General features: G+C 52.8%; 1 protein-coding gene across 5 annotated transcripts; it reads right to left on the bottom strand.

Annotated features, from left to right (window-relative positions):
• Positions 1–699: 699 nt before the first annotated feature.
• On the bottom strand, positions 700–19,475 carry SETDB1 (SET domain bifurcated histone lysine methyltransferase 1). Of its 5 annotated transcripts, none has more exons than XM_072846957.1 (22): positions 19,289–19,475; positions 17,462–17,684; positions 16,941–17,113; positions 16,394–16,431; positions 16,164–16,263; positions 15,581–15,748; positions 15,090–15,291; positions 13,718–13,791; positions 13,163–13,353; positions 12,132–12,261; positions 11,614–11,752; positions 8,895–9,053; positions 7,593–8,186; positions 7,202–7,318; positions 6,711–6,880; positions 5,207–5,823; positions 4,531–4,559; positions 4,111–4,243; positions 3,240–3,405; positions 2,557–2,768; positions 2,022–2,110; positions 700–1,443 (listed from the first exon to the last, which is right to left on the bottom strand). In XM_072846957.1, exons 1-22 carry the CDS (start codon positions 19,473–19,475, stop codon positions 1,326–1,328), a joined length of 4,029 nt encoding a protein of 1,342 aa, XP_072703058.1. In that variant the 3' UTR covers positions 700–1,325. The 5 variants fall into 5 exon arrangements, 4 of the variants coding, with proteins under 4 accessions (XP_072703058.1, XP_072703059.1, XP_072703061.1 ...); XM_072846958.1 differs by having other exon boundaries at positions 17,462–17,787; positions 19,289–19,335; XR_012039770.1 differs by lacking the exons at positions 700–1,443; positions 2,022–2,110; positions 2,557–2,768; ... (6 more) ...; positions 7,593–8,186; positions 8,895–9,053 and adding exons at positions 9,060–9,417; positions 9,516–11,257.
• Positions 19,476–19,495: the final 20 nt, after the last annotated feature.

Raw genomic sequence — 19,495 nt, 5'->3', positions numbered from 1 at the left:
CTCTTCTAGCCCGTGTTCACGGCGGTTTATTGACCCCTTTGGGTGTGCAGGTACAAGCCCTGCCCAAAAAAAAAAGCCAAACCCCAACACTTGAAATTGTCCTTTGCTGCCAGGGGAACAAAATAAAAGCGAGTTTTACTTGTGGAGCCACCGCTGGGTTCGGGCCGTGTCCAGCAGCCAGACCAGGCTGGCAGGCGGCTGCTCCACCCTCCCTGGCTGCCTGCACCAGCTCTGCCCGTCCCTACCCCCTGCTGCCGGTGCCCAAATCGAGTTTGGTTTGACTGAGTCAAGTTCAAGGCTGTCTCAGCTGCAACTTCAGCACAGTATTTTAGGCCAAAACTCCCTATTACGAGCCTACGGTCGTATCCTAGGACGGTGGGAGAAGGCGATCGGCATCAAATCTGTTCCCTAGCGAGAGAAGTTCAACCAGCTTCTCTTTAGTTTTAACGAGTGGAGGATTTGAGCGCTTGTTTTGCTAGAAGGAAGGAAAGGTGAAAATGCCTGTGGGAGCTGGTTGCTCTCCCTGGGCCCGTGCCCATCCTAACCTGTCTGGGCCCATCTGCCTCTGGCAGTTTTCCTGCAAGCCCTGTGGAAACAAGGATGGAGGAAGTGGTTAAATCCTGCTCTTTCAGGGGTTTTTGCTGTGTCTAAAGTTCAAGGCAATTTTTTTTTAATAGAAAAACATACTTTATTGCTTTTTAACAATGAAAAGATTCTTTACAACATATCACAGTTGAAGACAGATGTTTTTTTCCCACTTAAATTCACGTCACCACTATAAATCCAGATTGGTCCACTCTTCCTGGGCTTATGTCCCCCATCCTCGCTCCCTCCCAGTCCCCGAAGCTGCAGGGACATCAACGGCTCAGTCCCAGCCGTGAAGCACTTCCCCGGAGTCTCGGTGAAGTGTTTCCTGCTGGAAAACTGGCAGCAACACCAGCGTGAGCTGTGGCTGCCCAAGGATTTCTGTCTTAAATTTGGTGGAGAGCTGGAAGAGAGCAGAAACAGCTGCTTCTAACGGAGGAGATCGTCCTCCCACGGGGTGACTGTAGCCCCTGGGACGCGGTAGAAGCAAAGCTCACACCATCAGGTTTGGGCATCACCCCCCCACCGCAGCCATCGCGCGTGTGCCAGGTTACGTTTCTGTTCCGTGTCCATCTGCCGCTGTAATTTTCAAGTGAACGGGAGAACTCGAAGCCGCTGCGCTCGGCTTCGTAACGGTTACTATTAAACAACCACCGCTTGCGAAGAAACTTTACCCTCACAAAGGGAAAGTCAGCACCAGGCCTGCGGTTAAGAGGGATCCGGTGGGAGCACGGGTGGGCTCACAGCAGCCGCCCTCGGCACTCGATAGCCCCGCAGCAGCACAGCAGCTCTTTGCCTTCCACGCTGCCCACTTCGTAGTTGTAATCCCATGTCAGCTCTGTGCCGGCTCGTATCCTCCTGGGAAGTAAAAAGAAAAGCACAGGCTGGGAGAAGAGGCCATTCCAAAAAGGAGGATAAGCCGGGCCTCCTGCTAGCAGAGAGCAATGCTTACATATGACCTCTCTGGGCAGGGCGGCGCAGGCCAGCTTCCCCTGGGGCAAGGGTGAAGCAGCCAGCGCAGCTGCCTTTGAGCTCCGCAGCGAGCAAAGGGACAAAGTTCCCCAATGAATCACTCCCGTGGGTCTTCAGAGGAGACGCCGCACTCGCGGTGCCCAAGAGGCACGCGGCAGGATTCACCTCCGCTGCCTGCAAGGTTTGTGACTCAAACAAGCTGGGCAGCCGGCTGCTCCGTGCTCTCCCCTTTGGAAAGGTCTAGAGCTGATGCAAATCGCACCAGAATCTCCAGCACAGAAGACGGGTCCTCTCCCAACTCATCTCCAAGCTTCTCCCCGCTCAGGCTGGTGTGAAACTGGGGACAGCAGTTACCAGGAGGAGGAAACACCCAGCCCGCACTGGGCGCGCAGCCCCAGCCACGGAGCTGGGTCCAACCAAGCCCCGTGAACTGGCAGCCCTTCCCCAAGCGCGCCACGACTCACTTGCTCGCGAAGAAGGCGACCCAGGGGAAGCGGAGGTCGTGCGTGTCCACAAAGACGTTCTGCACGAAGAGGTTAGGACTGCAGCTATGCTGTACAGAGAGGAGACAAACGCAGTGAGCAAGTTCCTGCGTCAGGAGGGATGCGAACCAGCCAGCAGTAAACACAAGCCTTTATAAACAAGCAGCATTCCCGATTTGTCCGCTGCATCCAGCGTAAGCCTGCTGAAACAGGACACACTCCCTCCCCTGCCTGCACAACCAGGGATGAGTCATTAGATCCGCCCTCGCAAAGGTAACGGTCGCTGGAAGGACTGACTTGGCCATCCTGCTTACCACGCGTCACGGGGCCGGAGCAGCTGCCCTGTTTCACTCGGGAGGGTGGATCATCCTCCTAGTCCCACTCTTTTCCCACTTTTTTTACTGTATTTATCTAGTCTTTATCACTAAAAGGACGGGTCATCCCAAATATGTCCCTTTCCCTCCTCAGCTGCCAAGGGACGTTCCCCTTTCGTCCCCTGCCAAGGGCAGTGACTCACATTGAGGTACCGGCCCAGGTTCCCTTCCAGCTTGGCATCGATGATGTAACAGGACTCCTCTCCATCGTAGAACTGGCGAGTGGTTCTGCGGACGGGCGCGCTCTCGCCCTTGTCGGCCGCTGCCATGTTGGTCGACTTGATGGCGATCCCGTGAGTGGATTTCAGGGCAAAGCCTCGGGTGGATTTCACCGCCACCTGCCTCTTAACAGGGCCTGCCACAAGAGAAGAACGAACGCTGCCACGTTCTCCATCTTCCAGAAGAGGAACCCCACAGCAGTGCTGCTGGCCCAAGACGCTCTCCTCTTTCATGCAGGGGTAATAAACCCCTTTGGGATGCAGCTCAGATCTAAAATACCACCCTGGATGGCTCCTGGGAAGCTCCCAGCTCTCCACTCGACCCAGCAGACCCACCACAGTAAGTCTCACTGTTGCTTTTTCTTAGATATCCACAAATATCTAGTACTTGAGGGCTGGGTTTTGCAGTTACGTCTCAAACGACACATGGGGAAGCTTCAGACCTCGGTCGTTAGACATAGCTCAGAGGTGCTTGGAGCAGGACGCGCTACGCTCACAGCTGCTACATCCTTATCAGCCCTTCCTGGTGGTTTCTGGCCAAAATTTCTTGCTGTACCTCTGTACTTCCCGCACTCAGCCCTTGTTCCTCCCCCAGCAGCTGTCCTCACCTGACCCAGACGAGGGGTTTTTCTTGTCGTCCCCTTCCTCCTCCTCAGAGCCTGAGGAAATGGTCTGGATGTCGTCGCTGTCGTTGGTGGTGCCCTGGGCCTGCCCCGCCACCGCCTGCCCGTTCTCCCCCTCGCTGTCCGTGCTGCTCGACAGGGTCAGCACGTCCTGCAGAAAGGCATTAACAGCTCCCGAGTGCAGCCGGGGTCAGGGGAGAGCATCGCTCCCTCGTTTCCAAGCGGCAGCCGGGGCTCCCTTTTTTTCCCAGTAGTATTTTGCTCTCTTTTAGCAGAGGCCCTCTGTGCTCTAATAAACCCTTTGTGAGTGGATCACACAGGCAGACACTGCGATCAGGGCTGGAACGGGACAGAAACCCGCTCACAGGCCAACGTTTGAAACAGCAGCGGGGTTTCGGGGGGCTGGTTCGTCCTGCAGCACCCAGACTGCCAGAGACTCGTGAGCCTGCACCATTAGGTGCTCTGGGTTTTGCAAGGAAGGGAGAAGACCCTAAAGACCAAAGACCGTCTCCCGGGATGGCTTCCTTGACCCGAGCACTGGGTCCCTGGTGTGCTGGGTATGCGAACCAAGGTGCTACACCCCGGTATAACACATGGCCCAAACACCATGCTGTCCTTTGTTCTGGGGCTTTCAGAACCATGAAATATCCCCACTGCCTGCAGAAAATCAACCCCACTCCAGGAAATCACAACTACGAACCACAAGCCCTGTGCTGGTGCTCAACCAGCACAGGGGATGAAAGTGGCATAGAAACAACCCAAAGTAAGGTTCAAGGCCTTCATAAACCAGTCTGGAGTTGAGGCAGAGCCTCCCCGCTTACAGCCTATGTCTGAAGCCCGAAGGATCACAGCTTACATCTGTGGTGGGCTGCCGGGTGAGAGAATGCCGTCTGCTCTGCAGCAGGGCGGTCTTGCTCGTCGGCCTCCGGATCCCCTCCAGTTTGGGAGGGCTCGGGTTGTAGCCATACATCCTTCCCAAGTCGCTTAGCCTGTGGGGTGAGGACAAGAGTGGGTCACACTTGCATCTCCGGGGAGCCTGTCCGCAGGCCAGGCAGAGACACAGCAGCTGAGGAAAGCCGAGCGCTGGACAAGACTGCCATCTCCAAGCGTTTAATTTGCCACTGCACATTGGGGCACAGCCCAAACCCTCCCAACCTCTCAGTTCACTCTGGCAGTGGCATTAATAGAGTTAAGGGGCAGCCCTAGAGTCACAGCAATTAATTCAGAACCGTATTTGGAAATAAAAAGCAGGAAAATACAAATTAAGGAACCTTACCCAGGAATTTTGGTTGGATCTTCAGGTTCCTGCAGAGGGGAGAAGTACAGAAGATTAAAATCTCTCCTTTTTGGAGCACTCTTCAGCCCTGCTGTGGAAATGCTCCCTGAACACCAGCCCAGGTGTGAGAAGCCGGCTGTCCCCACCACACAGTGTGACACCCAGTCCAGGGGGTGCTCCAGAAGGGCCGAGTTACGACCCCAGATCTCCCACCCTCCACAGCCCACACAGTGGGTCTCCGAGTCCCCTCTCCAGAGGAGGGGGTGGACAGATACCACCACCACCTCCCTGTTGGCCCCAGCCCTGTCTGAACACTCTCCACCCCACCTCAGGAACCCGGGCAGGCAGTGGCTCCCTCTCTCAGAGCTGCACAAGCGTGTAGCACGCAGGGCAGGAGGGATGATCAGCTCATCTCATGCTGAGCGACTTCTTTGTAGCCTCTTGTGCCAGAATTTCCCCCAGGAAGGAGAAAGGCACTTCCCTACCCCAGCACAGTGGGCCAAGTAAGCAGGGCGAGGGGACAGACACCAAGCAGCACCACAGTCCACCTGTGTGGGTGGAGAAGCCATTTGAGCCAGAGCACAGCTGAGGCACATCTCTGCGTCTCAGTTTCCTCACCCACGCTCCCAAGGCAGGGGGCAATACTCCTCTCCCAGTCCCACAGCCCCTCCCTTACATCTTTCTTCGATGCCTTTGACTCTCCGTCCACATCGCCCAGGGCAGGAGCGGAGGCTTTCTCTCTCTCACCAGGGAGCTCCATTTTGCTGGCCTTGGCTTCGCCACCTTCGCTCATCTTGAAGGAGGAGGTGCTGTCGTTGTCCTGGAAGCCGTCAGACATGCTGTTGGAGCTCAGCCACGAGGCCACTTTGTTCTTGGAGGTCTCCTCTGACACCGGCAGCTTACAGGAGGCAGCCACCGCCATCTCATCGTGGCTGATTTGCCGGGTGAGCCCTGAATCCTTGGAGGCTGTCTCCGACAACCCGTTCTCCTTCTGGCCCCGGGTCTGCCGTCGCGTGGCATAGCTGCGCCATACCGAGCTGGTGCTGAAGTCCTCGTCCTTGCAGAAGTTGTCGTCAGAGCTGTCCTCGTTGGACTCTTCCTGCTCCTCAGTGCCTGTGTTTTCCTCCTCTTCGTCCTTGAGGTCCACCCCGCTGCTGTCAGAAGAGCATTTTGCGTCGCTCTCATAGCCCTCCTTGAAGTTCTCCACGCTCTCAATATGATCCAGGTTTGCAAAATATTCGTCACCCATCTCTAACCCCTCTTTGTCGGCAAAGTCATCCGTGAGGATTTTCCCTGGGGGTGGGGAATAGAAAACTAAGCATGAGTTTTCCAGGGATGCTATTCCTAACCATAAATTTTATCCTCCCCAAAGGCTCATTGAGGAGCGAACAGGACTGACACCACCTTATTCCAAAGCCGGGCTGGGAAAGGACAACATATTACCCTGATTCTCGAGGTAAGGAAAATGTGAAGCACATGGCTGATCTAAAGTGGGCCCTTGCTAACATCCAGGCTTCCAGCAAGGAGCTCTCTAAACAGCAACTCAAACAGGGTGACTGCTTTTTACTTTGAAGGGCTGGCGGTGAGGGTGGCAACATGAAGGGCAAGAAACCAGAGCACCAGAGCTCAGGCAATGCCCGTGGTTAGTTTAATTTCAGAGTTAACGCAACCACGCTGCGCAACTTCTGCATTTTATCGGTTTGTGTCAATGTCCCAGTGACTGGTTTGATGTAAACAGGAAGCAGGTATATGCTGATTCACCCTCAGCGTGCAGAAACAGCTCTGGGGATCCGAGCACTTCTCTTGACACTGGCACTGCAGCCACACTGGTTTCTGCAGCATCTTGTTTCCGAGTTGGGCAAGGGAGGGGCATCAATCAGGAAATCAAAGTGCCGCAAGTTCATCATCTAAGTGTTCACTTTCCTGTCCCCTTCACACCCGTTCTGCTGGGTTTTGCACTTTGCGATAAACAAAGCCTAGATCTCAGGCCTGACACAAGCTTGACACAACCAGACCTTTTCAAATGCTCATTCCTCCCTCCTTAACCAAAACAAAGCAGACTCATATCTGAATGCATGAGACCACTGGGAAGAGCACTGGCTCAACAAAGGCTTTTCATTCACATCACCTGTTTCAAAACTAAGGCTTCTACCTGCTCGTTCAGCAGGGTGAGATCCTACCTGCGTAGATGCAGACAAAAGAGCCTTTAGCAATATCATCAAGGCAGCGAATGCCCCAGCCTTTGTTCTGCGTCTTGAATAACTGCAGTCGGACTTGGAGCCCGTGTTGGACCAAGCGATTGGTGCACATGTTAATGTTGCACTTGCACCTCTTGTTACACTCGTAAACTCTGAAAGAAAGGAGAACAGTGACATCTTCCCCGCGAAAGCCATATCCCAAGACTTGGTGGTGTACATTGTACAGTGTACAATGATGCAAAGGGACTTGCAGCAGCGACTTAAAGCTCAGCAGAGCAGGGAGAGTGTAGTTGCCAGGTACTGTGGTAACGCACAGAGATCCCGGACCACACATTAGCAGGTGAATCAAGAATAGAGGCGGGCTTTCAGGATGTGCACTTAGCTCTGGGAAATACTGCCTCTCTGATAGCATCGGAGGCCAAGTTTCTGGGGCTGGTGTTTGTGAGGGAAGGAGAAGACGCAGCTCTACTCACCCTGTCGGGAGGCATTCTTCCAGCCTTTTGTGCTGGTATCCTGAATTGGGGTTGATCTGCCCACCTGGGGTGCAGCCAGTCGCTTGGACTGTCAGCTGGTGACAGGCACATTTCGATCTAGAGAGACACACAGAAAAACCCACCCGTGCCCCAGAGGTTAGTTTTACACACCGGTTTTGCAGGAAGGAAAATAAATCACATCTTTCTGCACGCGTATAGGCAGAGAGACGGGCACACAGGGCTTGACCTGGAGTCAAACCTGTGACCCACCAGAGCTGCGTGGGCTCAAAGTCCACAGCAGGTCCACCTTGGGTTGTTATCAGGGCAGGCAGCACAGTCCAGGTGCCGTCCCCCACCCTCCAGGCCCAGCAGCACACACGGAGTCACCTACTTGTCTCTGCAGCCGTCTTTGCAGTCGCAGCCCACGAGGAACTCCCAGCTAGTATTGATGTAAACCCCTTTGCCGGGGATGCGTTCTTTGCTGTAGGCCACCTGTGGAGGTGGGGTGTTATCGATCTCGTTGACACAGGACAACGGCACGTCCTCCCTGCCCTTGGTAATGTCTGCGATGTAGTAGTAGGGTTTGTAGGGCTGGAACTTGCGATCTACCAGCACATACGGGTCCAGGCAGAACATCTCCAGGAAAAGGAAGTCACAGTCTGTCTCAAAAAGGTAGCGTTCGATCTCCTGCATGGTTCGCAGGCACAGCCCACATGGCGTCTTGTAGAGGACGTGGAAGCCCATCTTGCGGTTAACCCGTCGGCGGGCTGTCATCCGTCGGAAGTCGTAGAGCAGCGGGATGAGCAGGGGGTTCTTGCTGCGGTACTGATCGCTGCGGATGGGACGGACGCGGGACAGGCAGGTGTAGCTGCAGACGTGCGGCAGGTAGAAGAGTTTCTCCAGCGGGGCTCGGTACGAGGGCTCGTTGGGCACGCGGTCCATCATGCCATGGAAGGCCTGTGCTGTGCCACTGCCTGCCTGGCCACTGGAGAGCAGGAAAAGGGATACATTGAGCAACCACGGCTTAAGGAAGAGCGGTGCTTTCTCCTCATTGCAGAAGGGATTTTAAGCACTTAATTCCTATCAAAGCAGCTCCTAGTTACACACTGGGACACCCCCTCGCCTTTGCTGCTTAGTCCAATTAGACACAAGCCCCAGCATCCCCTGGGGGCAAGGCTGGGCAGGGCCCAAAGGGAGTGTTACCAGCAGCAGGGAACACAAACCCCCCCCCAAATCAGAACTAGGGAAGCAGAAACAAGCACAAGCTGGTTGTGGTCTCAGAACTGGGATCAACAGCTTCTGCGCTGTGGACTGATTGCCACAAAGTCACCACTGTGGAAATGCCACCTGCAGATTTACATTAATAGCAGCTCCCCCCTGGCCCCAGAAAGCTTGTAGAAACAAGAGTCCTCGAAAAACAAGCAGGGTCAGAGGCTTTGGCCAGGGTTCCACTGGGTAAGTGCTGGTCAGAACTGATAAGAGACCCTCCAAGCTCAAGCCAACAACAGAACATAACGAACAGTTGTCTGGGAGGGAGAACAAGGTAAGAGGAAGACAAATGCTCAGGACCGGACAAGCTGGCAAATAAAGGTGTCATTCCGCAACAAAATAAACCTGCGCTAAACCAAACAAGCATCCCAAACTCTCACAAGGACGCAGGGATTTGTATTAAGTGCAAACAAGCTTTGCTTACCGATGCTGCTGGGACGCACCGGTCCTTCCCGCCGGAGGTGTATCACCTAGGACAGGTGAAGAAGGTGACGACTGCCCAGAGCCCACAGAGCCAGGACGGAAGGAAGTGCTTTTCTTGGCCACTTGCTTTCTCGACTGGGCCAGCTGACTGTCGGAGCATCTGCACGAGGGAAGAAGGGAGGCGATTTGCAAGACGCACACACTCACACAACTGGTCGGATTTAGACAGACAGGGGCAGTCAAAATAACACTCCCCCATGGAATTCAGCCACAGTGGCCCATCCAAGAGAAACTGAGCAGTTTTTTTCCTAAGGAGTGTGAAAATCAGCTTATTTCTGACTACTTGTGCTACAGCGATCCTGCGACAACCCCAACCAAATGCCAGAGCTCAGCTACATTTAAAAATCACTTCTGACATACTGCTATTTATTTGGAAGTGAGGCACGGAGGTGAGAGGGAGCGTAACAAGGATGTCCAAGGCCTTCATTTCAGGAAGCCGGACAAAGCAGTACATGAAGAAACCCCTGCAACAGCAGAAACAAGAGTTTACAGAGGCTCAGTCAGTGCTACAGTACTGAGCAGTGGGAGGAACAAGAAGTACAGAGGAGTCTTTTGTCCGTACCAAGTAACAACATAAGATTGTACAAGGGAATGTAATAACATCACTGACGAAAGGGCTACGAGGGGCTCCCAAACACCTCTGCAGCCCAGTGAACAACATCGGGGAGGTGGGAGGCACCTGGAAGACACTAGCCCTCACACTCTGAGACAACAACAGCGGAGATTTTCAGTCCATTTATACCAATTAAACAGAAAAACACCCCAAACCAGCCACTGCTTTTCCCACAAGTGGAAGAACATAGTTATGTTATCAGGGCAGAAAGGGAGGAGACAGCGAGAGCAGGAGGGGGCGACTGTTTCTGCAAACTTCTGCCTTACAAGCAAGGTGTTAACACACATTTCAAAATTGAAGAGCAAGAGAAAAAAGCTTCTGTCAACAGGCTTTAAACAGTCAGAAATGGCTGACAGCAGCTCCCTGGCACCGTAGAAGAACTTGAAAGTGAGACTAGAGAGGGAAGAGAACCAGGCCTTCCCCAGAGTAAACAAAACACCAGAGTGAAAAAAACGTTCTCCCAGTTTTAATAATCTAAAACCAATGTGTTTTTAACCCAACAGTATCCCTTGGGACAGCGGGGACATGGATATAGTACGCTGCCTTCAGTCACTGTTAAAAAACAGTTGTCTTTAAGCAGTTCGCTATTTAGCAGCAGGGCAGGGCAACAGCTGAGGTGTTTGCTTGTATTAGACCTGAAAACAAGATCCTAAAGTCAAAGCCTCGTGGGGAGAGGAAAAAAAACCAAAAACCAAAAACCCAAAAAACTGTTTCTTGTAACCACTGCAAGGACTGTTAAATGGAAAAGGAGAGATTCAGCAGCCAACAAGACTGCAGGCTGGCTGATCGCCGCAGTTCAACTTTATCGTCTTCATGCCGTGTTATTGCATATCTTTCCTACACCCTCGACAGCTCAGGGTGCCCTAGAGTTAGGGCAACCACCCCGCTCTTCCTCTGCTTGCAGGTGGGGCCCTAGACTGATGGTGGAGGAGCCAGCGTTGCATTTCTCATGCTGGAGCAGACCTCCTTCAGCATCGGCCTCTCTTCTTGGTTAGGTAAGAGATGAGGAACAAGGCTATTATGGCTTTGATTCTCAAGTCTTGGTCAGAATGGCAGAGGAGGAGCATTTCCAAGTTAGCCCGCATATCCAGGGGCAGAATGGGTCATATCGCACTGGTGAAGCCCCTCCTGAGACTGGAGGCTGGGGGCAGGCAGGGTTTCTTAGACGCTGCTACACCGAGAGAGCATCCGGTAAATAAAGATTCACTTGCTGCACAGGTTCCTTACAGCTGGGACATCTCCTTTCTCCCTTTTGCCCATGCAGCAAGGCACAGTCACAGCAGAAGACATGCTGGCAGGGGGCCAGGCGTCCATAAATTCGGATAGGAAATCCACAGCGGTGACAAAAATGAACCGGGACAGCATCTCTCTCCCCTAGAAAGTGACTGAAGTCCCAGGGCACAGACTCAGATACCCTGGTGTTCTCCAACACGCTCCCTTCATCACAAGGCCGAGCTCCTCCTTCATCCAGGCCTCCTTCGGCACTAGCCTGCACCTCCGAGAATGTCCCGCTTGGGCCCCTGGCAGCAGGAGGCACGTGTGCGACTTGGCCGTGGCTGAGCTTTATCAGGTTTGGTCCGTGACCACCGAGACCAACCACTGATCCCGAGTTCTCAGTGCCTCGTAAGTCATTGAGGTCTGCGAGCAGGTCAGTCCAAGTGGAGGAATACAAGGCAGCCGGGGGCCAGTGCCTGGATCGTGACACGAGGGAGCAATTCAGATTTTCAGAAAAGAAGGAGCAAATGTTCTAGCTTGGAAATACATCAAGTGCGAAGCTTTAGCTCTGAGTAAGAACATGGTATTTGGCTCAGGGGGGCTGTCAGCTCTCCCACCCTCAATTACTCAATCCAGCAGCCTTTATCTATAGTTTCCCCCAGAAGCATGACTAAAAACAATTTGTGTAACCAGGAAACAAGCCTAGTCATGGAGGAAACCTGCACCCGAGGATTCCTCTACACAGAAAGGGTGGTGCCTGAAAGAGCTGAGCACAGGAGATGAAAGGCAAAGGAGGTAGTGGTGGAAGCAGAGAACTGACTCAAGTACTTACTCCATCTCAGCAGGCTGTGGAGAAACGGACCGTGCAGCCAGCGAGGCTGCCTGCATTTGCTCTAAAGGTTTGTACTGGGTACCAGCTCCCGTCAAATCTTGTGTATATTGTACTACGGGCCCTTTGCTCCTGACAGCACCTAGTGGGGAAGGGAAAAAAGCAAAGTATCAACAAGAAAAGTCGCTACCATCAACCAAAGTTTGTTGCACTAGCCACAAAATATTGATTTAGTTCCCGAAGGCAACCAAAACAGAGACATTTGCAATTAACACCAGGTCATTGGCTGAGCTCTGAGTCACAGCCAGTCACCCCAAACAGATTCTGGCCACTTCACACATCTGCAGTCTGGTTTTGCGGCATCTTTGTGCCAGGAGAAAAAGCCCACTGTAAATCTTAAATCGCCAGGAGTTCTGCTAACAAAACCCCACCAAAACCAAAACAATCCACCCGCCCGTGCCAACCCACAACGTGTTCATTCAGATTCCAGGATACAAGTTAAAGAAAAAGATGCCACATACCAACATTGGGACGAGTCCTTGCTTGTCCACTTTGCTTCTTTTCTTGGGTGGAGGCTGTGGAAGTTTTCATGCTGAACATGGGCTCGAGGCGTGTGGAACCCCGGTAAATCCACTCACAGCGTTTGTCATCCTGCAGCAAGGAGAAGGCAACACTCACAGCACCTACGGCGAGAGCTTCCAGAGGTACAATACAGGCCTGGGAGACAGCAGTGTGCTTTTACGGTGAGCAGAATCAAATGGAAAGGAGGCAAAGCATTGACCTGAAGACTCGTGAAAGACCATGCAGCCAAGAGAGGACAAAGGCAGTAATTCATCATATCTGGGGGAACACTGAATACAAACCAAATCTAGAAAGAGGCCCAATACCAAGACCCCAAACTTCAAATTCCGTTCTATTCTTAGCCCAACAAGTGACTAACGAGGCACTGTTGGAGAAACCAGGCTCCCTCAGGAGACAAGCTAACTCCTCAGCACAAACTGAATCTGCTCTAGGACAGGGAGGTTAAATTTGCAGGTGCACAGTCTCTTCCCCAGCCCCGGTGGCTATGCAGTTATCTAGACAGGAAGGGAGCCAAGTGGGCACAGACACCACATCTGCTCGCTTTCTGCAATTTGTAGAATTTGAGCAAGCAGAATATCGCAGCTTCTGCTCAGTTTCTCTCCTGCTTCTCAAACCAGCACTTGTATTTGGACAGAAGACATGGCTAGGTGTTTACATCAAGAAAGGGACCAAGACAGAATACCTGCAGATGACGAATTTTGTTTCTTGTTCATCTACCACTTTAAAGTTTCACAGGCAAAATGCTTTAAAAGGCTCTGAAGCTTTTGTCATGCAAATGAAAGAGTCTCACCTTCACATCAATGCACAGTACAAATTGGCGGTCTACCTACTAAGCAAAATACCTGCTTGCTCCAGGACCCTGTCTGACATTAGCAAGGAAACTGGACTTGATCAGCCCAACAGTCAGCCGCCCCCGACTCAAATTTAAGCCCATCTTCCCCCTCTAATGGCAGAAGGGAAATTGCCCTACCAGAAAAAGGATTTTGACCAGACTGCCATCCACTTCTTCCACTCTGGATTTCCACCAGGTCCCTTCCCACTCTGTTTTGATCAGTTGGCCATTCTTCAGCAGCACCATGGGACGGTTGGGGTAGGCCGTGATGTACTCCTCAATGAAATCACGACAGGACACATCCTCTATGTCTTCCCAGGTCTTTTTCACTGTTCAGAAAGGGATGGACGGGAGAAAGGGAAGAGGAGGAAAGATTCTTACAAGAGAATCTTTAATTCTTTCTTAAAGAGATCCGAGATGGATTTTCACATAAGAACAATCAAGGAGCAATCCCGAGTGGCCGGATGTTTGGTGGTAGGACATCCAGCCACATTAACGCACCCAGAGTGCACACTCACTCTGCTGGTAATAAACCACTATTTCCTCCAGCTTCATATGCAAACATCTACGCGCACAGCACCGGAGGGGACAGGCAGTCTGTCCCCTGTCTTTCGAGCCCAGGCTCCTCCATATACCCAAAGGCTCTCCCTACAATTTCAGTGTTAGGACACAGGAGGGGCAGAGATCACTCACGTGGCCTGCAGATTGGGTACAGCTCCCACTCCTTGACATATGAAGCGTAGCCATCATCAAAGAAGATCAGGAACCTGGAGAACAGCAGAGAGAACAAGCGTTGGAAGAATTAGAAATGCAGCTGAATGAAATGCAGCTCCACATCAGCTAATGAAAGCGGAGCACCCCTCCTGTTTCTCCCGCCAGTCCCAAATCAGATATGGTGGATGAGGACAGAATGAAGTGATCGTTTCTGCCAGGAGATGATGAGCTTTACAGTACTGCCACTTCCCTTGGCTGCTTCAGAACAGCTCTCCCCCAGCCCCGAGCTATCCCTGCGCTCCCAAAGCCAAAAGAGAGGCTGCCCAAAGGCTTCCCAGCAGCATAGCACAGCCAGACCCTCTTCCCTCAGGTCCAGATTCCCTCTGTGCCTCGGCCACAGGAGGTAAAGGAATAGAAAAGCCAGTTTAGTTGCTCCTAATCTCTGCAAGAAAAGATATTTTTGGAGCCTTTGGGACAGAGCAGCAGCAGAGGCTGCACACCATGACTCGAACAGCACCACAGGGAGAGAGCTGGGGACACCTCCAGGGCTCCACCTGCAGACAGGAGACGAGCACAAGAGAGTCCCCAGGGCCCGCGGGGGCCCGGGGGCTCAGAGGGGGATACCCACAAGGCTGGATACGGCACCCGCTGAGCGCCGCCTGCCTCTGAATAACAACTTCAGGATATGGAGCCATATAAAGGTTGCATTACGAGAGATCAGCATTACAGGAGGAGTAAATTTGCAACATGACTAATAAATGCAGTTCATTTTCAGTTATTAAACACGTATCAGATAGAACTTGACGCAATTAGGCATTTACGGCAGATCCACATTTGAAACAAACAGGGCGATTATATCCTTTATGAATCTTCTCAGAAAGACCACAAGCCTAAACCACAACATCAAAGAAGCCCTGTCCCTTATTTACACGCGACTGAAAAGGCTGCTTTAGACCTGCTGTTTCTTCTCCTTAAGTGCTTTGGCAACACTGCTTGCACTAAATGCTTCTAGGGCTCATATTTCCCAACGCCATGGTTTATGCCTTGAGCAGTACAGACTTACATTTGTGTGATAATTTGAATGAATTACCAGATATAATTTCTGACTCGGAGCCATGAGTAATAGAATGGAAGCTCCACCCAGAGCTTTCAGAGATAAGACAGACAGAAGAAACAACATTCAGAGCTACGTCCCCAGAAAGGGCAGAAAAGAATTTAGCTCCCACAATAGCAAATATACCACATATACCTTTTTTCTTTTATTTCCTAAAAAACAACAACAACAACAAAAAACAAAAACAAAAAAAAAAGAGAGAGCGAGCGGTACATGACTGTGGAGGAGAATTAATACCTGTCTTTATTCTTCACGTTTGGGGTTTCAGCCACAATGCCAGCATACAGCCAAACCTGATTCCCATCTTTGTATTTTGCCACAACCCTGCTGCCAACATAGTGTTTCTCAGGTGAAGGGTGATAGTCATAAGCGATGTGATTGCCAGAAAGCAAACTCTTCCCTTTATTATCAAATTTCACTTTGTACTTCTTTCCAGCACCTGAAAGACATTTCAATACGGCAAGATAAATAAAAGCCAAGTGATTTCAGACAAGTCCAACACCATATACCATTCTGATCCAAGTTCAGAACTTATTTGAAAGCCTTTCAGAAATTAATTTGGAACATAAAATATTATAGTGGAGATGTGTTGCTTTCACAACTCGTTCCAGGTGGCACTAGGTGCTCTGACACAGGAGGGGACCTGCTCCCAGCCTGGTCAACATTACCCACCCAAAGCTCAGTGAAAGCCACGAGCACCCAGTCACAGCAGCAAGCACGGGACGTACCGACCGTCTGGATTGCAATCAGAGTCCCTTTGTGCCATGTTTTGGTTCTCTTCTTGCCCAGGATCCTCATGCCAACGTGCAGATCACCGTCATTGCTGAGATCACTCCCAGCCGCTGCAGGGCCAGCAGGCTGGAGAGTGCCAGGAGTTTCCTGAGGGGTCTGTGCATCTACCCAGGGAACAACACCAGGAGGTTAGTCAGGAATTGCCCACAGACTCCCTCTCTTATGTATGCAATTGGTAAAACATCTGTCGGACCTGAAACAGGAGGCGTTTTGCTTTCCTTTACCTCAGTCAGCCTAAGTGCCTCATGGAGTAATCAGCAAATGAGGTTTAAACATCACTAAAAAGCTTTCATGTTATGGAAACTGCAACACTGGTATTTGCTTTTGGAAAGGGCTTAAAGAAAAATAGGAATTTGGAAGCAATATATCCTCATGGGTCTTTCCAGCAGGGAAAAAGAATAGTTATTTTCTTTTCCAGAAAGAAAACCAACAGGTGTGAGATGCAGACAGGAGCAGGTTTAGGGCACGCATGGGTGCCAGCCCACGTCTGTCAGCCCCAGGAAGCTCTCGCGCGCTGACCTTTTTGTGCATCCTGGGCATTTGTTTTCCTGTTCACGGCATCCATAAATTTCTGAACATCCTGGGCGGACTTTCTCATTGCAGCCATGGCTTCCCGCAGCTGAAGGGAAGGAAAGAGAAAGAAAATATGAAAAACCTTTTCTTTTTTGCACCAAATACAATGCTGTCCTAGGTGTTCCAGCAAAACCCCACCGCAGAAGTACACTAGAGTCAGGTCTTTTCCAACTCACCAGAGTCTGATCCTTTGCGATTCTGGGACTACTATTGCCTGCATTTAAAAAGAAAAGAAGGGGTTTAAAGCATCTTGGGGAGGAAAGAATCCACCTAGTTAAGCCACCTGGCTCCTAGTTAAGCCACCAAAAGAAGAGGGAACAGAGAAGAGCATCCATTCAAAAGCCTCCTCTGTCCCTGTCAAGGAATCCACTCAAGCAAGGCTTTTACTAAGCCACCCTTTCTAGACGCACAAGATGCCGCACAGGCAGCTTCCATGCAGGGGCAGCATTTGATGGGGACAACAATCAGGCAGGTGGGAAAAGGAAAAGTCCCAGTTTGGGACTCCAGGAACCATGGGATAGTTACGGGCCCCAGCAGACCATGCAAGCCGTGATGTTCCTCATGAGCTAATGGCATTTCCTACCTGATCCTCTCCTGCTTACAGACCAGTGTGGCTTATGGCCAACTTTATGATATCCTTAGTCTCATTCCCACCCTCCTCCAGGACACACTCAGATCTCCATCCCTCCTCTCGGTACCACGTGGCGCAATGAGATACTGAACTGTGCTTCCAGCCCGAATCGATACTCATGACATCATCATCATCCTCATCTGGGATCTCAATCACTTCCATGGGCTTGGCAGCCAAGTCCTCGTCCTCAGAACTGCTCTCACGGTACTGGAGGCCCAGCTTGGAGTACAGATCCTTCACCAATATCTCGCATTTATCAATGGCTCTGGGGAAAAAGAGAACGGCAGAGACAGTAAGAGACAAGGTGAGCCCAGCTGTACGTCCCACAATGCTGCAGAAAGAAATAGGAACCGACCGCTGGGGAGCTGCTAATTAAATACGACTATGATGAGGTGAGGGAGGAGTATTCACACGAAGGATTTAAAGCCACAGGGGAATAATTTTAATTATCCCTCAACAACCACATGCAAACAAACCGATGCAGAATCACAGTGTCAATGTATAGCAAAGGGAAACGGGCAGCACTCAAGACATCGGACTGGCCACCCGATCGCCCCCTCCTCTGCTCTCAGCCCCAACTCTGACACGTGGCTGCGATTCCAAGCGCACCCACCTCGAAGCGTCATCAAAGAGCCGGTCAACGCGAGCGACCTCTTCTTCCTTCTGTTTCACACACTTCTCCAGCTCCTCCAGTTGTTGCTTCCTCTGCTTCACGCACTCAAACTTCTCCAGCTCTTTGTCGATGATATCCTGGAGCTCCTCCATGGAGATTCCCAGCGCTTCCATCACTTCTTGCTGCAGCTCTTTGATCTCCTGGGAATCCATTTCTGCTGTACCTGACACCACAAAGAGGTGAGAAAAGGCCGATGAAACCCTACTGCTGCAGCACATCCTCTGAGGCACAGCGCTCACAAGAGCATAAGCTCCATTTTCTGAAAACTAGACAGGAAGAAAATGTTATATATGTTGTTAACAGAACATCACAGGGAGCCAAAAATAACCAAAGTGCAAGCAAACAGGGGAGCCAGAGGCTCCCAGGACAACCAGGGATTCCTGACATCTCCTCCGATCTCTGCACAGACTCTCCAAACCTGCTGAACACTGGAGCCTTCTGCTTCGCCACCTCAGAGCCCTCTCCTCCGCAAAACCTGCGGAGCAGTTCCCAACCCTCTGCCTCGCCTGGGAGAAGAACCATGCAGATGCCTCTCCCAGTCCATCCCACAGCTTCACCATCACGCAGCAGCCCACAAGAGCCCCTACCCTCCCCTGCCTGTGGTGTTTAAGGAACATTCTAGCATCCAGCCCCAAGGATGGCCCCAGCAGTTTCCTCTGTCCAGGCCTGCAGCCCCCGCGTCTCCTTCTGAGCTGGGCCTGGTGATAACCCAACCAGTCTCCATTATTTTCAAGTCTGCCCCCCTGTCAGCAGCACTCAGACACCTTCCTCCTTCTCGCAGCACTCCCCGCTCTCACCTCTCCCTTCAGTCTCCCCATCTGTATCTAAGCACGCCATCGTCTCCAGCCCCCCTCACCTCCTGCTCCTCCATCAACCCAGCCCCACGCCCCCCCCCTCTCCCATCACCCCGCTCCAGCCCCACCCAGCTCCCCCTGCCCACATTTCTCTCCCAGCTGCCCCCAGGCCACCCCCAGCCACGACCCCACACGCTTTCCTCCAGCCCTACGAACGCAAAGGCAGCCCACGGCCCCCAGCACCTCCCAGCTGCACTCCCGCCCCAGAGACCTCCCAAACGCGCCCCTGTCACCCAAACAGCCCCTGTCAGCCCCACGCCCCAACACGTCCCAGCCGCGCCTCCTTCACCCCTCCTCCCCCTCACACCCAGGCCTCTGCCCAACAGCCCCCACTGCACCCCAAACCCCATTCCTCCCCCACAGCACCCCATCCCAGTGCCGCCACAGCTGCCCTGCAACCCCAAGCCCCCATTAACCCCTCAGCCTCCAGTCCCCCACTCCCGATGCCCTTACGCTCTCTCTTACACCCTATAGTTTGCTTATATTTGCAAGTTTCCATCAACCCCTCGGCCTGTTAAAGTCCCTGCCCCACAGCCCCCCCACCTGCACCTCAAAACCCCCACACCTCCCGCGCGGGGAGCTCCTCACACTCCCTTCTCACCCCAAGCATCCCTCCAAAGCCCCCACCCCAATTCCCCCGCCCCACAGCCCCTCCTCGCCTCAGCGTCCCCCCACACCTCCCTGCCCGATTCCTCCTGCCCCACAGCACCCTCCTGCCCGCCACACAGTCCCCCAACACCTCCCACCCCACGATCCCCTGCCCCACAGCCCCCTCTGCGCCCCCCACGCCCCCTCACAGCCCCCCAATTCCCCCTGCCCCACAGCCCCCCTCATCCCCGCTGTCCCCCACAACCTCCAGCCCCCTCACTCCAATTCCCTGCCCCGCAGCCCCCCTCGGGCCGGCCGCACTCACCGAGGCCCCGAGCCCCGGGGCCCGCCGCGACCCCGGTTGTTGGGGAGAAAGAGGAGAAAGGAGGGGGGGGGGGTGGTGGCCTCCAAACCGGAAGCTGCTCGACGTCACTTCCGGTAACAGCAGCCACCGAGGAACCCAATTCTCCCCCGCAGGCCGGCACGGCGGCCAAAGGCGCGGTACTGCGCATGCGCGAGGGGCGGGCCGCCA

This window comes from Ciconia boyciana, chromosome 26 (genome assembly GCF_034638445.1).
Source record: "Ciconia boyciana chromosome 26, ASM3463844v1, whole genome shotgun sequence".
NCBI classification, from domain to species: domain Eukaryota; kingdom Metazoa; phylum Chordata; class Aves; order Ciconiiformes; family Ciconiidae; genus Ciconia; species Ciconia boyciana.
Note: the sequence above shows the minus strand (reverse complement) of the source record. Positions and strands in the feature narration are given on the sequence as shown.

What these genes read in the sequence shown, in the direction of transcription:
- SETDB1 (XM_072846957.1), bottom strand. Translation starts at nt 19,475, where the DNA reads ATGCGCAGTACCGCGCCTTTGGCCGCCGTGCCGGCCTGCGGGGGAGAA. An exon ending in CTCTTTGATGACGCTTCGAG is followed by an intron (nt 17,114 to 17,461) that starts GTGGGTGCGCTT and finishes CTTTTTCCCCAG; the next exon opens with AGCCATTGATAAATGCGAGA. An exon ending in GATTGCAATCCAGACGGTCG is followed by an intron (nt 15,292 to 15,580) that starts GTACGTCCCGTG and finishes AATGTCTTTCAG; the next exon opens with GTGCTGGAAAGAAGTACAAA.